The following is a 20,991-nucleotide window of genomic DNA, read 5'->3' as shown; positions in this document are numbered from 1 at the left end:
GTATGCTTAAAACTGAATTAGTGGAATCAGTGAAATCTTACGAGTAGACTGGTTATTTTTCACATAGAAATAAGTCTAGAATTATAAAAATATAGCTAGGCCCACGCTAAATACATTTTCCAGAAGTACCTGTACCAGACTCAGCTTTGAGCCATTGTAAGCATGTTGTTATTAAACAATTATTTTAGAACTTTAAACACCATTTCTGCAGTATAACCTTTACCTTGGATATTTTATGAATAAAATGTAGCTGTTTTAAACGTCAATTTATCAGAATATGAAAAGATTGGGTCATTACTGAATTCATATGTGTATGTAGGGTTTTTCCCCCCTTTTTTCAAATGCCCAACCCATATTATAAAATACCTCAAAGCTATTAGTTCTGTTCTTAACAATTGTCAATGGTCGCAAAGTTCATATAAACTGTTTTTTGCATTTTTTTGTACTTTGTGGTACTACGTGTACTCTTGTTTCCAAAAAAAAGGTAACATTTTAACTAATGGTCTGTTGGGTTTTGATGTCTTTTTCAATTTGCCAACCTTTTAAGTAAAGGCCTCCATTACATCACTGTGACTGTGGCTGAGTTACTCATTAAAGACAGTTCTGAGCTAAACTTACTTTATGGGGGGGCGGGGGGTTAGGCTTGCCCTGTTAGCTGTGCCACAACAGCCTAATCTAAAGTCACAACAATTTATTATGCTTCTGCCCCTCCCCGCCCCTTCCTCGCCCCTTCCTCGGGGGTCCCTTTCACTTGTCTGCTTGCACCCTTTCTAACACTTACCCCAGGCCATTTTATGCAGATGTACTCGCTTTGTATGTAAGTGCTTTCAATCAAATTTTCATGTAGTAGGACAGAGATAAGCAACACAAAAGCCACGTCCTGCCTGCAAAGGCACAGGGGCCACTGTGTTATTTCAACCCTTATTTAAACAGATACTTATTTAACAGATACTTATGTAACAGACCTTGGGTCTGTTTTGCTTTTTTAACATGCATCATTAGTTCCTTTAATCAGAACAACTTCATAATCCTCGTCCTGAAGATGTGCCAAAAGGAGGGGCGCCTGGGTGGCTCAGTTGGCTAAGCATACGACTTCAGCTGAAGTCATGAACTCGCGGTTCGTGAGTTTGAGCCCTGCCTCAGGTTCTGTGCTAACAGCGCAGAGCCTGCCTGGGATTCTCTCTCTCCCGCTCTCTCTCTACCTCTTCCCCACTTGTGCGCGCTGTCTCTCAAAATAAACTTAAAAAAAAAAAAGATGTGACAAAAGAAGAATTATTAAGTAACTTGCCGGAGGCCATATGGCTAGGAAGTGACAAGAGCAGGCTTTCCCTGGGCTCCAAGCTCCGTGTCTGCCACATCTTCACTCACTCCTGACGGAAGGGGGTGGACTTCTGCCAAGTGAGCCCCAAATTTAAATCAAGTTGGCACATCTGTGTTGCAAAAGCAGGTGCCACCCAGGCTCCAGGACCTTCCTCTGCGGGCTCCAAAGTCAGGCGTGATCAGCATCTCTCACTCAGCTCGTGCTGATGCTCCGCTCCAGAACCTGCTTTCTACAGAGACACCCAAGCAGTTATTGAAGGTGGACATGCCAGGCAATGGGCAGGAGCCCTTCCTTGAGCGCTCACAGAGAGTCGCAGTAGTGACAGGCGTAAGAAACCACAAGTCAATGCTACGCAGACTGTATGTAACCTGTCCATCAACCCACGCATCTTTCGAGGAACAGGCTCGGATTGCCCCCACACTGTTCACAAGATACCACTCCTTAATACCCGTTCTGTTTAATATATGAAGGAAAAGAAGGAATGGGGGCAAAAACTGCAACGTCTGAATGATTAAGGATATGTTACAAATCCTTGATCCTTCGGGGCTAAATGCATGTTCTATAAATGTATCAGATATATACAAATCCTGTAAATAACCTGTTTATTTTCTTATAGAAAGCCACAACAGAAAATGATTAGTATATAACTGTGTAAGAACATTTACATCCATACAATCAGCAAATTCTCCAAATTCATGTTTTAAAAATAGTTTGAGTGTGAATTACAGGAGGGCCTTGCGGGGATCATCTGTGAACAGTTCACTTTTATAGTAAAGACAGCTCGCGGTGGTTTTCCTTTCAGACATAAGCGTTTTTATCAAACTGTTTTGAAGGGTTTGTGGTTTTAAGATCTCCTCCTGCGCCAGGATATTTCGTCCGAGAAGACATGACAGATGTGGCCCCGTTGTATGCGTATCCCATTCTGCAAGGCAAAACACCGGAGATCCCGTTTTTTTACACGGAGGGTAGAAACCATTTCCCCCACTTCTGTCCCAGCCAAGTTTCAGAGCCTCCCTGACTATTTTAGTTAGCACTCTCTCTTGTACCCCCAAACATTTCACTGCCATGTCTGACCAGTGAGCAGGACCACGGGAATCTCAGCAGAGGAAACTCATGGCTTGTTCATTTGTTGTTTCTCTTTTAAAACTCCTCTTCCTGGACCCTGGGGGACCCTAGTGACCTTCATCAGTAATGTCTGCCCGTGTGAAAATGACGAGGTCAAGGTGAAGAATACACCACACCCTGTCATAAAACCCGTCTTTCTGCTTACAGAAATAGCTTTGGAATGTAAGAATGATGAGCTCTGTTTTTTAAACTAACTTTAACGAAGTATATATTTATTCCATTCAATATATTTATTATATTGAATATTATATTCACTATATATTCCTCACTTTTGCCAATTCTAGTTTTTTGAAGTTTCTTTTTTGTTGTGTTTTGTTTTTCGACGTGTCTAAGAATCGTGTGAGCGATCTAGAACCTGCCGCACGTGTAGTAACTTTAACAGGTCATTTTTATCTCTTTTTCATACCTGGGTGTTTTGTTGTTGTCAGATATTGAAAAGCAAAATATGACACCACCAATTATGCAGAGTGAGGCTCCCGCCCATCCAATAAACAGAGCAGCTCCTAATTCATACCTGTGAGGAAGCATTACACATGCATTACAGCCTACTTCTTTTGTGGAGTAAACAGTATTTAAGACCTAACAAGCCAACCTTTACTAATGCTCATCAGAAATTGCCACTGCAGCTTGCAGAGGAAATAAGAACACCTTGTATCTGCATAACGCCTTAAACTCTATTCAAAGTGTTTTTCTGGCCATCACTTGATTGTATCTCCCCAATCTCCCGAAAGGAAGAGGAAGTGATCCCTGCAGGCGAGTCAGAGGCAAAGCCAGCTGCAGAGCCCACGCCTCCTGACCCAACCAGTATCTTTCCTCTGGGCTCTAAGGCTCACAGAGCTTTCCATCTATTTATTCTGTTGCACAGGGTAATTTATTATTATTTTTTTTAATGTTCATTTATTTTTGAAAGAGGGAGAGAGGCAGTGCAAGCAGAGGAGGGGCAGAGAGAGAGGGAAACAGAGGATCTGAAGTGGGCCCTGTGCTGACAGCAGTGAGCCCAATGTGGGGCTCGAACCCACGAACCGCGAGATCATGACCTGAGCCAAAGTCGGACGTTTCACCGACTGATCTCCCCAAGCACCCCACACAGGGTAAATTATTCAGGTAGACTCTGGTTAGAAAATGGAAGGTTGCCTTTGCTTTCAGTTTAATTCCATTTCATAAACATCTATTTGCAAATCACATACAAGGTGTTGAAGATCAGCAGAATGTGCCATTCCCAAAGAGGCCACTTGGGCATGGGGATTATTTTGAGTGGAAGGCAACTGAGAAGATACAAGAAAAGCTCTCTGCCCTTCCCCATTTGCCTAAAAGCAGGACATAAATTTGTAAAGATGTCCCCTGTGCCACCTACCCCTCCTACCAAGAAGGACAGAAGTTAACCACCAGAGACAACAATACACTCTGATCAGCTCACAAACAGCACCAGGGGGCTCTCCGTAACACTTTACTAACTAGCCCTGCCTTCCATTACTTCCTCCATACATCTGCCTTCCCACAATTTGCCGCCCTAGGAGCTCAGAAGCCTTGTCCCTTGTCTTGTCACCTGTGAGCGTATTGTTCTTTTGTTAAGATGCCATATAAGCCCAAGTTCTAACTGGCTCTTTGAGTTACTCATCACTGGGTGCTCCCACGTGTATGCATGATGCTCAGGTTGACCAACTGTTTTTCTCCTGTTAAACCATCTTTTGTCAGTCTAATTTATAGGGTCTCAGCTGAGAACCTCGAAGAGCAGAGGGGGAAAGAGGTTAAATTTTTCCTCCTCTACAGAGCCCGTGAAAAGTCTGTGCTAGATAAGTGCTATCTTGCTTATCACCACAATCTAGTGGGAGACAAATACAAAATAACATCATTTAGTGATAGATTGCTAATAAACAATAAACACCTCCTATATGGCTGGTCACAGTACTCTGCTGATGCCTTAAGCAAATACAAAGATAGACAAGGCAGCTCCTGCCTAGGGGATGTCCCCACACAAAGGGACAAATAATGCTACAGAGAACAAGAAAGGAAATCACTTACTGTGGAGGGCCAGAGGAAATCCTTTTAGGGGAGGAACACTCACCCAGAAAAACAAGTAAGGAATGAGAAAAGTATGCCAAAACGTTAGGGGCTGTGTGTTCTCATGCTTGCCTATGCTTTTTCTGAAGAATAGGGTTTTTTTCTTAATTAAAGAAGTGATCCTCAAGCTTTTTTGGCCCACAGACTTCCACTGCAAGGCAAAAACTGATGGATGCCATTCCCAGCCTAATGGTGGTTTTCAGGATAAAATGAAGCCCAAGTGGGAGGGGTCTCTTTTGGTCATGCAGAATCCACAGAAGAGCTGAGACAGAAAAGCAGGGGGCGAGGGCGAGAAGGGACAAGGCAGGTCCGAGGTGGGCTCCCTTCCCAGCCTGCCCCCCAAAGGAGGTGCAGGGCCAGACTCAGGTCTCGAGGCCACACCACGCTGTTGACAGCATCTGGCATGCACCCACCACCTGTGCCTGTCCCGAGTTTTGCCTCATCTGTTTCTACGTGCCACATCACTGACTGAACTCCCAGCCGGGCAGGACAGGATCTCTCCCATGATCTGAGTCACAGTAATGGTAATGGAAGAGTGACCTTGACTGCCAGCTTGGGGAAGCAGGAAGCGACCCTAACAGAAGATCAGGAAGGAATCGTCCACTCGCTCATTTTCAGATCTGGCTACAGAGGCAATTTCACAGCCTGTGTTCACAGTTGGGAAGAAGTGATGCACACAGCACATGCTGCCCTGTGGTCCCTTCTTTTCTCACTGTCGTGTTGCCTTCTCTGGGAAACCCAGGTGACAGCTGAAGCGAGTACAACAACAGGGAGCAGCACATCATCCCGCACTAGAGCACTAATTATGCTCCTGTAAACAAGAATCGTCTCCAACCGCTCCCACTAGTGGCGATGGCAGAAACAGAAGACTGGGGTAAAGTGCAACAAAACACCTTCAGCCTGCACAAAAACACTGGACCGAAAGGACTCAAGGCTGAAGTGCACTGATGAAAAAGAGCTGGCCGGACCAAGAGTGCAAAGTTCACGGTTTTATAAAAGATGCCTACATTAAACACCATGCAATCCACCTAAAAAGGATATCCTGGATTTCCACCATCAGCTTTTCTTTTATGATGTTTGAACACAATTATGCACATAAAACCAGCAGACTGCCTGCCAGGTCGTTAGATGTAGGTCATCCGACCTCTTCAAAACATCCGTTAGTCCTACAGCAAGCTGCTCTCAGATGCCCCCCGTCACGCTTTCGCTGCAGACAGCTAACAGTGAGCACACTGAACATTTCTACTTGGAGGACATGACTGTGGGATTACGGTCTAATGGTACTTTCTGTTTTTCTCTATCGTGGGCCTCCCATTAGAGTTCAGGCTGTCTTCACTCCTAATAAAAGCGCGCCTTAGTTATTACTCTTAGTGTACATACCCCCGGAAGCAACAGTCTGAGGTTTTTCTTAAAAAATACTGAGCTTTCTAAAATCAGATTCCAGGGCCGGATACCATGGTCGATTAAAAATAAGTCTCTAATTATTAATAGTGGTCAGTCAGGGGTGACAATCATAGAAATCATAAACTACGGCTTGGTACTGTGAATTCGCTCAAAGGAGCATGCAAACATGCACACAGTGTCGTCACAAATCAGAGGATAAATTACTCAGGCAGGAAAAAATGTTGGGACTTGTGTCTTTATACTCATTTAAGCCATCCTGAACCTTCTGCAAGAATCATGAGTTTGTCTTATATTAAAAACAGCGCTGGGGTGGCTCAGTCAATTAAGTGTCTGACTTTGGCTCAGGTCATGATCTTGCAATACACAAGTTTGAGCCCCACATCAGGCTCTGTGCTGAGAGCTCAGAGCCTGGGGCCTGCTTCGGATTCTGTGTTGCCCTCTCTCTCTGTCCCTCCCCTGTTCTTTCTCTCTCTCTCAAAAATAAACATTTAAAAAAAATTTTTAAAAATACTGGCTCACTTATTCCTGACTTTTAATATATTTTCATGTTATTTAACTTTAAGTCAGTAAATTCAGACTCTATTCCAAGAAAAGTACCATTTCCATTTGAGTTCCTTGTGAGTTCTCTCAGAGACAAATAGTACTCAGAGCTGAAGTCTTTAAGAGACTCCACATCTACATCAGCAATTTTTAACAATTTGGTTTTGTGACTTGGTTCTTTCTCTTGCAGAGACTTTTTCTTCTTCATTCTGTGGAAAGACACGGATAGCAGACTTACTCAGCAAGGACTCAAATTCGCACCTATCAGTGTGCATGATCTGGCAAAAACTGGCTGGTATTATTGAAAGACAGGATTGAGAGAGCAATATAATATCCACTCAAATCTGTTCCAGAGCATGCTTCCTTTGACACTGACTGGGAAGCTTAGTGTCTGCCTGGAAAATCTTTCTCCATTTTTTTGGTAATACTAAGAAGCTGACTTCAATGCCTCCGAGGATTACCAAATTTCAGATGCTCTGTTGCAGGGCTTTCTTTCATTAACAATATCCTCCTGGCCCCACACCAGCTTCCCCACTCAGAGCGTGCCCTCTTTATTGGACTGTTACGATCGCCAACATTTCTTCATTATTCTGAAAAGCTCTAAATCTGCTTAGCACCAGACAGATCCATGATTGTCAGGGGGAGGACAGAGCTGCATTTTATGGATCAAAATATTGTTTTTACAGTATCTCAAATAATCCTCTCAGTTGATAGGACTAATCAAAAGCTGCCTATATGACTTTAATTCACTTATGTAATTGAATGTAATTTAGCAAGCAGGGGAAAACTTTACTTGTATATAATCACTTAAAATTTCCCCCAAAAAAGAACCATAAAGAACTAAGGCATTAAAATGTCCTTTGAACTGGGACGCCTGGATGCCTCAGTCAGTTCAGTGTCTGACTTCAGCTCAGGTCATGATCTCAGGATTTGTGGGTTCAAGCCCTTGCATTGGGCTCTGTGCTGACAGCTTAGAGCCTGGAGCCTGCTTCAGATTCTGTGTCTCCTTCTCTTTCTGCCTATCCCCCACTTCTGCTCTCTCTCTCTCTCTCTCTCTCTCTCTCTCTCTCTCAAAAATAGACATACATACATACATACATACATACATACATACATATATATATACAACCATACGTAAATAAAACGCCCTCTGAAGTACTGGGTGAAATTATTCTCACCCGCCTGGCTGTGCCTGGGGCCCTAGAGAGCTAGTACCACACTTGGAGGCCTTCATTCTAATCATCTCATACTTCAACTCATATTTCAGCCCTAAAACCTTCACGGTAATCCGAGGGAATGGACTGAAGAACCCCTTTTATTTGCACCTCCTATTTTTTTGTCCTCCTTGCATCCAAACCCGTTATGACTTATTTGCCATCTATGGGGAGCTCGTGTAACCTACCCAGGTCACCACCACAGAAATGATGTGCCAGGAGGCATTGTGCTCATCATGTGTTTTGAGGTGTACAAGAGAAGGACAGCTCTGGTCTCAAGGATCTCAGAGTCTAGTGACAATAGTCAGATAGTAAGCAAGTAACACTAGCAAAGTGCAATGAAATTTAACAACAGCATCAGAAGAGTATGTTTTTGCCAAGTAAACATTACCTGTTCTCCCAGATCCACCCAGACGTCATTCAGGTGAGTGTCTACAACTATAACCAGCATTACTGTCAGCTCACTGTACTAGGATTTTTGTGTGTGTGCTAAGAATTTTTTTTTGCATAATTACATTCAATTTTCATTACAATCCTGAGAGATAGGTATTGCTACCTCATTTTACAAATGAGGAAGCTGAAGCTCAGGGAAATTAAATTACTTGCCACACACCTCAGCTAAGTAAATGATAAAACCAGGATTTAAAACCCGTTAACTGTGATTCCAAAACTCAAGCTCTTAACCATCACTCTTTCTTCCCTTTACGTAGTATACCTTAGCTAAGTAAAAGATTTTATCAATATGAGAAAATACAATCAATGCAATATATTTTTATTTGTCATTTCAGAGAGATGGGCGTTTTCTCTCTCTGCGGCTCACTGCCTTCTCAGTGGCTCACAAGCTCCAGGGTATGGAATTTTTTCTGAATTCCCCTCAGGCTGTCTTTTCACCCAGCACAAAAAGAGGTGAGTGTAGTAATTAAAATCAGGGCATGTTGGACTGGAAAAAACAGAAAATGCAGCGCCTCCAAAAACAAAACAAAAAGTGTTTAGCGAATGAAAAAAAAATCTCCTTGTACGACCCCCAGAGGAGCGAAGTGACCTTGCTGTAAGTCACAGAGCTAGGAGTCAGGTCTTTGGCATCTGGGATAGCTTTTTTTCAAACACATTGTCTTACTCCTCATTTTAACAAGAGTGGTAGCAGCCAAAATAAATATTCCAGTTAACTGAAAACTAACAATCGATCAATTGATCGATCATGTATCTCTATCGAGTTTAAAGTTTAGAAAGCATACCACGTATTACCAACATAAACATTTTAAAATTGAATTCCACTGGTATGCCATTGTTTTAAAGATTACTACCTAAAATAAACGTTCTTCAACTCATAGGCTTATATAATCCAAGGTCTAGATAACTACATGAGTAGATTTTATATTAAATAAGTATTCTGCAGGTATTATCTACAAACACTCCTCCCCCCCCCGCACCCCCCCTCCACCCTCTCCTGGGGGCCCAGTTACAAGGATGGGCTGTCACGTGCCCACCCAGCCTGTGTACCTCCCCACCCTGCTCACAGTCTAGCTTTCCCTTACACAATCCCATCGGCTAGTGGTTTCTCTCCCACTGCCCACAAGATGCCACAGGATTTCTCACCCGAAGCTTCCAGGAGACTTACAAAGTACTAACAGGTACCTCCCAAATGGCGGCTAATGTAGAATTTAAACAATAAGCATCCACTTCTACACGGAAACTTCACGCAGAATTCTCACATTTAGGAAACCCAAAATAAAGACTGATCTTTTTGGTGTCAGTTCTAAATTGCTTTCTTGTGGCTAGATTAAAACAGACATACATGCGTTTCTTTTCTGTGTGCTGTGATTTATCAACAAAATTCTACAAACGTTATATATTAATAACATGCTGATGTGGTGAGTGCTCTAGCTACGTTATTTTCTTCCGTCCTCTTCACACTGAGAAGCAGGAGGGATTACCTCTCTTATCCAGACAGACAACTGCAGCTCCCCTAAGATCCCAGAGGAGCGAGGGCAGGGACAGGAGCTGAGCCGGGGTGTAACTCTGAAACCTGCCTCTTAGCCTATGTGCCGCCACCCCCCTCCAACCATCTGCACGCACAGGGAGTATCTTTACAGAAGCCCTAATTCCTGCCAAGTATTCACGGAAATTAAAAAAAAAATCCACGGTGTAACAATATAATATTAGTTAAGGTAAATTACAACTTAAAGGAAATATGTCCTGTCCCCCAAAATCACATAGGCCAATTCCAAAACAAATCTGTTGTTTAGCTCGATCTCCAGTCATATGGAGAACTGGGGGGTTTCCTGGGCCCTCTTTGGTTTTAAGTGAAAATGATGTGCCGAGTCCTTATACTCAAAGCAGGCAGCAGGCGTGATAACGTGTTCGCACACACGCTGTGAAGTCTGAACAAGCAGACACTGCAGAGGGGGCTGTGCTTCAAGACAGGAAATTCCTGGAACGTCGAAGCTGCCTTGCGACCCCTGAGGGCATGGCCAGAGCTTTGAGTCCGTGCGTGCACAGGTGAGTGTGCGCATCTGCTTGTGTTCAGAGAAAAAACATACGGATGAATTTGCAGCAAAAAAGCCTGAGTCATTTAAAAGCAGATCCCGCATTTTATTCAGAATCCCCCACGGGCTACCTGAAAGTGTCTCAGAATCAAACCAGGGACAGATGTATGCAGGATGGCTCTCTTGGGAAGGGTCTCAAGAATGTCTATGAATTTGACAGTTCCTGGGGGTTGCACGTCTCCAACTCAATGCTACGACTGAGGCGATTAGAAGAAAAGAAGAAATTACTCAAGCCTTGTTTCTTTTAAATGGTCCCTTTCAAACCTGCCTTCTATTTGAGAGCCAAGCGTCTTAACAACAGTTATCACTTCTACCGGGCTTCCAACATTTCAATATTCATTACTCTATGGCTCACCTTAGTACACGACCTCAAGTAATGAACTGCGACATTGATGCACGCTGCTAAGGGCCAGTATCCTTAAAAATAACAGTGAACGTTTACTGAGTGCCTACCGTGTGATGCATGCTTCTAAAGAGCTGAATATTTATTTGCCACCTCTGTAGCACAGAGGAGGGACGCAGGACACAGAAAAGACACGGGCCTTCTTCAAGGTTACACAACAAATAAGCGGCAGAGCCGGGCTTTCCTCCCAGGCAGCCAGGAGGTGCTGGATCCAGGGCCTCGCTCTTTGACACTGTGCGTATGCTGCCTCCTGCCCTCATGTCCACATGACATGCCCATAGGTCCCAGACGTCCACAAACATGCTCAGTCTTCCCACTCCAGGAGAGATGCAGACAGACAGTCCTATAATACTGCTGACCGGCCTCCTTGCTGTAAATGTCATGGAGCAGGCACTAGGCACAAGAGACTCCAAAATCAGCAAGATGTGGTCTCTGCCCACAGATGCTCCTGGTCTGGTTTGGGACAGGAACCAGTAAGTAAGTGCTAACTGCACTTAACACCACGGCAGCATTATGACAGAAGCACCAGTGGAACAGGAGCACACCTCACCCAGAACACAAGTCCTGCAGGATGGCCGGTGTCAGCCAGCATGTGAAAAGGAAAGGGAAAGGGGGCTTAGGGGTCCGAGTGGAGTCACCAGGAAGCATGGCAAACTGGCAGGAATTGTGACTCCGTGTACTGGCCAGTAAAAACAAAATACAGTTGCCCAACACTTGATTTGCAAGCATATTTTTAAAGTCACGCTAGTGTTAACAAAAGCATCCGAGCCATTATGGTGATCTGAGCCACCACTGAACAGCGAAGGCACAGGGTAACGCTTCTTAATATTTAACAGCTGAATTGTTTTGTTCTTAATACATGGTACCTCCAAGGAAGCCCTTATCCAAGAATCTGTGAGCTGTTTACCAACATTAATTCATTCTCCAAATAACTCACGAGTGGAGTAAGCCTAAATAAACGAACATCCATAATTCATTACATTATAATAATGACAGAAGTCAGAAGCCAAATATGCTGGCAAGGTCACGTAGTGAGATTGATATTCCTTTGAACTTCACCCAGGAAAATGTGTAATCTAGAAAGGTACCTTCTAGAATGATCTACGTGAATGATCTACTGTTCATTTAACTGGACAGACAGCAAGCATGAGAGCATTTATCAGAGAGTAGACAGCTGTTTATTTCTAACTACTAAATAGCCACAGAGGTGAACAGGTTTTCCCAAGTAAAGCTGAAATCCTAAAGTAGAAACTAAATATATGCCAGGAATGAGTGTTAGAGATAAATAAGTCCACGGTTTTAAACACTCTGAAAATAAAAAAGCCTGAAGGATAAGACCTGAATATGAGAATATCTGAGCCAAAATACTAATGATAAATTTCATATACTAAAAGAGAATAAATCTAAGATTATGATGTCCCATTTCTTCGATTAGGGCATTTGGTTTAATGCTCCAACATTGCACGGATTTGAAAAGAAGTTTCTTTGTGTCAATAAATTCTTACTTGGAACAGTTTATTTAAGAAAACAAATCAAGACCTTTAGGAAGTTAAGTCATTTGGACAACAAAGCAGTAGTGGGAATAATAACTGAATTAAATCTCAACTCCCTGGAGGGTGGGTCACAGGGTAGTGGATGCCTGCTACCATAAACTTGCAGAATGGTAGACTTTTTTGGATTTGGTAGGTTTTATTTTAATAAAAAGGAGGAAGTTGGTTTGAAACAGCCAAAGGGAAGAGTTGGGAAATCTTTTTCAAGGCTTTGCAGCAGCCCATCCTGGAGTCATGAAACATAATCACAACTTGAATGAACGCAAGAGAAGCAAAACAAACGCAAAAAAAAAAAAAAAAAAAAAGGCGGGGGCCGGGTTGGGGGGCATGGCAGAACACGACCACAGTCAGATGTAACTCTTTAAACAACTGCAATTGTGGGGGCACCTGGGTGGCTCAGTCGGTTAAGTGTCCGACTTTGGCTCAGGTCATGATCTCATGGTTCATGAGTTTGAGTCCCACCGTGGGCTCTGCACGGGTAGCTTGGAGCCTGCTTCGGATTCTGTGTCTCCCTCTCTCTCTGCTCTTCCCCTTCTGGCACTCTGTCTCTCTCCCTCTCTCTCTCAAAAATACATAAACATAAAAAAAAAAAAAAGAATTACATTTGTGTCGTGACTATAGCCTGGGAGAAAGAACTTCCCAGATATATGGAGGGAGAGGAAGGATTTCAGAAATACAGAGCCAGGAGCATAGAGCGTGATACTGTTTTTAGTGCTACAGCCTCTGATCTTTACTCCAGCTACACTAGAAGCCACTCATATTTTCTCACCAATAAAGTGCCTACTGAGTTCTTTGCACATAGTAGGAACCTAGCAGGAATTTTGTTGATGAGTTTAGTCTGTGTTTCTAACTTAGGCAACCAATGTAGGTCTTACATAGGAATGTCCTGGAAATCCACAGAAAAAATTCAATTAATATAGCACAGAATCTTTTTATTTTTTTGAGGGGGGGGCCCAAGTGAGTAAAGGGGAGAGAGGGAGAGAGAGAGAGAGAGAGAGAGAGAGAGAGAGAGAGAAGCAGGGTCACCCAAAGCGGGGCTCATGTTTTACCCAAAGTAGGGCTCGAGCCCACCCGATATGGGACTAGAACTCATGAACTGTGAGATTGTGACCTGAGCCAAAGTCAGATGCTTCATGACTGAGCCACCCAGGTGCCCTAATATAGCACAGAACCTTAAGAAAAACAAAACAAACATCAACAAAACTAGATTCTGAGCCCAGACTGTCTTCCAGTGCATTTCAGGGCTCGGGTATGGGATAGCTAGGATTTGCTCACCAGAAATTTAAAGTAGAGCACACCACAAGCAGCTGTCTTCACTGCCTTCCTAAAGGCCAAGCACACATGTGACTGTGGACAGGGAGAGATGTCACTTGGTGGTAGCTAGTTTTAGGAAGCGGAGTGTGTGATAAGGATGGGAGAGAGGAGTGAATGTCCTTCCTTCTCTCCTCAGTGGGCTGACACCACAGGAAGCTTTTCCCCTAACTCTGAAAGGACTACCTCTGCAGACAAGACTCACTTGCCAGGCACTGTGCTTGGCTAATAAGACAGCAATGGAAGGGGCACTTTCTAATCTCAAGGAATTTACTCTCACGCAAGTGAATGAAGACACCAAAGAAAGTCAGAACCTTCCTGCTGTAGTACCTTCCAAATCTCAACCCACCTAGGGCTGTCCTGCCTTTAGCCGTGATTCTCCAAAGCATTCCTCAGTTCATGCACAAACTAAGTCAAAGACCGATGGCTGAATTTTTAGCAAATGCTAGCTGAGGCAACACTAGCCCCTAGAATATGCCAAATCAAAATCTCACTTTAGGGCGCCTGGGTGGCTTAGTCGGTTAAGTGTCCAACTTCGGCTCAGGTCATGATCTTGTGGTTTTTGAGTTCAAGCCCCACTCAGAGCCTGGAGTCTGCTTCAGATTCTGTGTCGCCCTCTCTTTCTGCCCCTCCCCCGCTCACAGTCTGTCTCTTTTTGTCTCTCAAAAATAAACATTAAAAAAAAATATCAAAATCTCACTTTAAAAATTCTAAGACCTATGAAATTAGTTTATTTTGTGTAGGTAGTCAATTTTTAACTTATTAATCTTTCAAATTTTTATTTCTCTGTCCTCTACTAGTAATGTTGATAAAAGGATGGGGCACCTGATAAAAGGATGGTGCTCAGTCGCTTAAGCAACCGATTCTTGATTTTGGCTCGGGTCACGATCTCACAGTCATGAGATCAAGCACCACATTGGGCTCTATTGACACAGAGCCTGTCGTGGGGCCCGAACCCCAAAACATGAGATCACGACCTGAGACAAAAATCAAGTGGGACACTTAACCGACTGAGCACCCAGGTGTTATATTTTTAAGTCACTTCAGAAAAGGCTAATAAAAATATCTATAAAGATAAGCTACACCTTAAACACTACATACAATTAAAAATCAATCTTAACAGCTAATACAATAATCAATTTCCTCTTTTCTAATCAGTTCTGAGCATCTATATACACTCTCTTAATTTCCACATTAAGTCTATGAGAAAGTTCTATTCTTAGCCTGATTTCAGGGTGAGAATACGGAAACAGCAGGCAGAAGTTGAGAAGAGAGTGCCGACAGGACATGAGGGGGGGATGAGGAAAACCCCTCCGAGTCCATATTTACTGAACTGAGTTTAACGGGGATGAGGAAAACCCCTCCGAGTCCATATTTACTGAACTGAGTTTAACCAAAACCTGAAAGAAAATCAGAAATCCCAATGGCACCAAACTGAGTTAGGCGACTGAGCATACAGCAAACACAGAAGAAAAGTCACACAAAGGACAGACACAAGTTACTGGGCATATATGAATTAGCCTTGCTTGACCTTTTGAGGAATGATGAAAATGATTTTTAAGATTCTGACAAAGACATCCCTAATAATTGTCAGGAAAATAAAGACAGCAATGTAGAAAAGATAATCCAGAAAAGGCAGCAATGTCTTTAATAACATAAACCAGTTTTGTTGTAGATTTAGGATACCAAAGCCTGAAATAAAAATGTATCATTTAATGAAAATTATTAGTTCATTTAAATATCATTAACGTGTTTCTTTTTTTAATTTTTTTTTAAATTTTTATTTATTTTTGAGAGAGAGAGAGAGAAAGAGGGAGGGAGGGAGGGAGGGAGGGAGAGACAGCGTGAGCAGGGGAGGGGCAGAGAGAGAGGGAGACACAGAATGTGAAGCAGCCCCAGGCTCCGACGCAGGGCTTGAACTCACAGGGAGATGATGACCTGAGCCGAAGTTGGAGGCTTAAGAATTTAAAAATCAGAACACATTTTTCCAACATAAGCAGGTGAGTAAAAATTACACTGGTGTCTCAAACAGCCATTTTTGTTTCCCATTTAACAAAAGTTAAAATAGTTTTTGAAAACATGCAAAAAATATATATAGCATACTGTCACCAAAAATCATGAAACGGAGTATTATAAATCATGGGTCTTAGAGCAAGCATTCCTGGTCTGACTCATAGTCTAATCAGACAGTACCTAGTTTAGTTTAGGTTCCATTGCACACATTAATTGGCCTCTTTCCTCATTTGAAAAAAAAAAAAAAAAAAAAGGTTGTACCAAGAGAACCTACTTTATAAGGCTGTTCCAAGAATAAAACAAAATAATAAAACAGAATAATATTTGCAATGCTCTGCTTGGTACATGGGAGGGGCCCAACATGTGTTAGCTGCTATTTTCATTATATAAGCATTTATTATTTATAAATAAAAGACACCAAAGACAGAACTAAAAAACCAATTCCCTGAAGAAACTTAAATCCACCAGAAAAAAGTAATGCACACCTGACCAGCTATTTTAGCAACTGTTTTTTAAAATCCTGTCACATTTGATCTGAAGACTGAAAGAGAAGCACCAGACTGGTTGTTAACTCTACACGTACATACTGATGTAGCTTTCTACAGAGGTAGGTGGGTATATTTTCATGGAAGACAAAATATTGCATATATCATTATTTCTAATTTGATATCCCTGGGGTTTTCCCAAGGCAAAGAAATAAGCCTAGGGAAACTATAAAAAGCAATTGCCCATAGTTAAAAAAACAACCACCAACAACAAACTGATCTGTAAACGCCAAAGCAACTGCCTGCAACCCAGACCGGTCACACCTGGGTGGTGTCTGTACCACTCCGAGGGCATTTTTTAAAAACCCTGCAGGGGCACCTAGGTGGCTCAGTCGGTTAAGTGTGCGACTTCAGCTCAGGTCGTGATCTCACGGTCCATGAGTTCGAGCCCCGAGTCAGGCTCTGTGCTGACTGCTCAGAGCCTGGAGCCTGTTTCAGATTCTGTGTCTCCCTCTCTCTGACCCTCCCCTGTTCACGCTCTCTCTCTGTCTCAAAAATAAATAAATGTTAAAAAAATAAATAAATTTAAATAAAATAAAAACCCTGCATAATTTACAGTTTCTTTATAAAGCTTTATTAAGTGGAGCTTGTTAAGGAGTTAATTTAAAAGGCTAATTAAAAATGAAAACATGAGGGGCACCTGGGTGGCTCAGTCAGTTAAGCATCTGACTCTTGATTTCAGCTCAGGTCATGATCTCCTGGTTTGTGAGATCGAGCCCCGCATCAGCAAAGAGCCTGCTTGAGATATTCTCTCTCCCTCCCTCTCTTTGCCTCCCCCACTTGTTCTCTCTCTCTCACTCTCTCTCTCTCTCAAAATTGATGAATAAATATTTTTTAAACATGAAAAGATGATACTTCATTTAAATGTCATTAACAGATTGCTAATCTTCAGGAGCATGTTCCCATGTCAGTGTTTGAAACCATGATGGAAACCGGCTCAGACACCAGCACCTGGCAAATGTCAATCTGGGTGGACAACAATCGAAGCAAGCTGTCAGTTTTTTGTTGTCTCACATCATCATCCTTTCCTCCCCACCTTACACCTCTCTTCCACTTGTCCCCTACTTCACCCCAATTTAATGACGTACAGTGGATGAAGTCCAGAATTTCAAATGCTACGCCTTGAGCTTTTTAGACAAGACACTATGTGACACCAATGCAGTAATTAAATGCATCTTTTGCCAACGTAGCACATGAAATGTTTACTCTTGAAATGGTGTCATCAAATAATATTTATCAGTGTGTCTCACTTTCACGAGCCATGTAAGGAATTTACATATCTTAATTTAGAAGAGTCACTCGCATACATTTCCTAGAAGCTAGAAACATACAGACCAAGAAGAGGACTTACTTCTGCTCAACATAGAGAGGATCAAAGAATTCTGTTGTGATTTTGTTTGCGTAGAGGGAACAACCGGTCATTGAGCACAACCCTGCAAAGTATCAGAAGGAAAGTACCACGGTTAGTGTCATTTCATTAACATCGTGAAGTACCTCGTTTGGGAGAAAGTTACTATTTACCTGACAGTATGAATACAATTCCAGCCAAACAAGCAATTTTAGCTTTGGCTTTATCTGAGCCTCCGACTTTGGTACACTTCATTCCAAACAGGGCAAATATGGAACCAAAAAAGCCCAGACTGACAGCGGCAATCATAAGTCCTCTACATGCCTGGATATAACCTGCAATTAGAGGTCATCTGTGTTAGCATAAAACACGTGGCTTTCCAGGGAGACATCCTCCTCATTTTGTACCATCCTTCTGAATGAGGGTTCCTTTCTCCAAAAAAAAAATACCCATAGTGGTTAAAACACATAGTAAGAGAAGCCAGAAGGGAAAGCAAGTTAATCTATATGGAGTGCCTGTTCTATGTCACCCACTTTTAGGACTGGCCTATGAATAATCCTCAGGATAGATTCCTTGAGTGTTATTATTCCCACGTTCACGGAGGAGGACACTGAGGCACCAAAGGCTATATATATAGGCTATGTCAGAGATGAATTAGTAAGAGGCTGAAACGGATTCCATCCACTTCTGACATAAAATCCATGCGATGCTACCCCTCTCTGTAAGAAATACCATCCACCACCATCTCAACCCTCCTACTCCTTTGCACATTGGAACTTTTATTCATTTTTTACTAATGTTTATTTATTTTTGAGAGAGAGAGAGCAGGCGAACAGGGGAGGGGCAGAGAAGAGGGAGACGCAGAATCCAAAGTAAGCCCCAGGCTCCGAGCTATCCGCACAGAGCCCCAAACACAGGGCTGTAACTCATGAACCATGAGATCGTGACCTGAGTCAAAGTCAGACGCTTAACTGACTGAGCCACCCAGGCGTCCCACATTCAACCTTTTAAATAGATGCTTTAGGGGCGCCTGGGTGGCGCAGTCAGTTAAGCGTCTGACTTCAGCCAGGTCACGATCTCGCGGTCCGTGAGTTCGAGCCCCGCGTCAGGCTCTGGGCTGACGGCTCAGAGCCTGGAGCCTGTTTCCGATTCTGTGTCTCCCTCTCTCTCTGCCCCTCCCCCGTTCATGCTCTGTCTCTCTCTGTCCCAAAAATAAATAAACGTTAAAAAAAAAAAAAAAAAAAAAAAAAAAAATAAATAGATGCTTTAATGGTTTTGACATTATAAAATTTATAATTGGGCAGCAAGGTGTTTCTGATATCAGTGAAAGCTTACAAATGAGACCAACTAGAATATCATCAGGAACCAATGATGAGTCTAAATCAAGAAGTATTTTAATGACATTATTACTTTCAGGGCACATGGAATAAAACTAGGTTTCAAAAAGCAGTGGTTGTTTACTAAAAGAATATTTCATAATTATGAAATTCACTGGGTGCATATAAGTGGATGCTTTCTAAGCACCCTAAAACCTTGTTCTATTGGGTTGTCTGATCATCTTTTGGTACCACCCATTTTTTTAATTAAAAAAAATTTTTTAATGTTTATTTTTGAGAGACAGAGAGAGAGAGAGAGAGAGAGAGCAGGGAAGGGGCAGAGAGAGGGAGACACAGAAGCCAAAGCAGGCTCCAGGCTCTGAGCTGTCAGCACAGAGCCCGACGTGGGGCTCAAACTCACCAACCATGAGATCATGACCCAAGTCGAAGTCAGACACTTAACTGACTGAGCCACCCAAGTGCCCCACCACCGATTTTCTTAATCACCTATTCTTATTTGCACAGCCAGGGTGGGGTAAACTTCAACGTGGCTTTTGTCCAGACACTAACAAATTTTAAATCAATAGAATTTAAACCAATACACTTTTAGCACAGAAGGTCATTTTCCTTTCAGCCGGAAACAGTGACATGTATCAATCTGGAGTAGCGATGGCAGATCCTAGGTATAAGCAGATGTTCGTGGAGCCAATGAACGGGCATGTACATCAAGTTCACGTGTGGGATTATTTTTTTAATTTGAAAAAAAACTCATAAAGACAGCAAGTCACTCATTGTTAGTGTTTAGGTAAAACCCACAATAAATAATAATTCTAAGACTACAGTAATTGTAAATTCAAGAAATAATCCTGGCAGGTAGCCTCCAGCCCACATTCCTTTGGGAAAGAATGAAATTTTAAAGTGTTAATACTATTCCTAGGGTCCGTTTTGAAGAGTACAAAGAAGATACTCTGTTTGGCCTCCACCAATGCAGACTGCAAAGACAACGAACTTCTATTTTATAGTGTGAACAGCCTCCAGGAATAATTCCACTGGAGGTGAGGCTGTCAAAAACAGCAAAACAAGTTTATTTTTAGCACAACAAGATAATGGAGGCTAATTTCAGTAGCAATAATCGTACTGTAGGGCTATCTGGGTCTCTGCTGACCCGGGTTTTTTAAAAATTTCAACTCTCAGTCCCCTCGCCTCAGAAGCACAGAGGGGAAGGCTGCTGGTTCCCTATAAGATTAAAGACCATCTACCAAGACAACCACTACTGGGACAGTGTGGTTTCATTTCTTCCTGAGACTTATAGTAATCTATGGTTTTGAGGTATGTTAGCGGATTCTCACTGCAATCACTACACAAAACAGCATGTGTGTAGACGTAGCCTCTGTGATACATGTTTTAAAAAATTAGCCTAGACAAGTTTATCATTTACTCGAGTCATCGTATAGTCTTTATGAACAGGAAATGCAGGAGCCTGGCAAATGGTTAAGGCCTACACTCTGATCATTTAGAACTCAAATGTGTTTTCCCAGATGAAAACAGTGGTATGAACCTCAGGCCGGTGCATGTAATCCTTAATATGACTTAATATGAAAATAACAGTAGTCTTTAAACTTTATTCAACCATGACTCATAGTATTTTTTTTTTTCTGAGGTTCTCACTCTGTTCTCCTGTCTCAGCCCCCGTGCCTGCAGCAGGACTGGTCTCTTGGCATGAATATGAGAGGAGAAATACTGTTTCTGATGTGGTTGGGTCCTTCCCCACGTGCCAACCAGAACCCTGACTTGGAGGGAAAGGCACCTCTCTCCAGCCTGGAACGGTAGCAGTAACTTGCTAACTACGCTAATATGGCTAACTATGCTAACTTACTGCATGCACAATCATCGGTTAGATTTTCTGAAACAGGGAACAAAGAGCAGACACTGGGGTTCCTGGGGATAAACCGCACCCCCTCCACTGCCAGCTCTAAACGGAATCCAGTTGTTGGTAAGCCTGGTTGTGTAAATTAGGGGCCACCAGTCCTTAAAACATCCACAGACTCAGGCCTTAGGTGACTTCCAACAAACTCAGAGTTTATCTTTTGCAAGGCAGACCTCTACAACCTTGCTTTTAACAGTTCCGGAGGGCAAAACTTCTAAGTAACACCAGCAAGTGGAGTGGTAGTAAAAACCTAGTCAAGGAGGCCATTATTTTTGACAGGTTGAATTTACTGACACCTTTAATAGCTAATTAACACATTAAAGTGCTGAGGCATGAACATATTTACTCAGAAGTTCTCTGAAGTATA

At 42.6% G+C, this 20,991-nt stretch overlaps 1 protein-coding gene across 3 annotated transcripts in view; it reads right to left on the bottom strand.

Annotated features, from left to right (window-relative positions):
• Positions 1 to 1,953: 1,953 nt before the first annotated feature.
• The window catches only part of CLDN10 (claudin 10), a 113,759-nt gene continuing 94,721 nt past the window's right edge, over positions 1,954 to 20,991 (bottom strand). For all 3 annotated transcript variants that reach the window (XM_047083777.1, XM_047083861.1, XM_047083685.1), the window contains exons 2-5: positions 17,555 to 17,716; positions 17,385 to 17,466; positions 2,853 to 2,960; positions 1,954 to 2,243 (exon numbers count right to left, since the gene is read on the bottom strand). In XM_047083777.1, coding sequence (XP_046939733.1) covers positions 2,120 to 2,243; positions 2,853 to 2,960; positions 17,385 to 17,466; positions 17,555 to 17,716 — 476 coding nt within the window. In that variant the 3' untranslated portion in view covers positions 1,954 to 2,119. The remainder of the gene's footprint in view (positions 2,244 to 2,852; positions 2,961 to 17,384; positions 17,467 to 17,554; positions 17,717 to 20,991) is intronic.

Source organism: Lynx rufus, unplaced genomic scaffold (genome assembly GCF_022079265.1).
Source record: "Lynx rufus isolate CCGP_SWC_20201006 ecotype Redwood Valley unplaced genomic scaffold, mLynRuf1.p SCAF_1, whole genome shotgun sequence".
NCBI lineage: Eukaryota > Metazoa > Chordata > Mammalia > Carnivora > Felidae > Lynx > Lynx rufus.
This window is presented reverse-complemented; position numbering and strand designations above follow the sequence as displayed.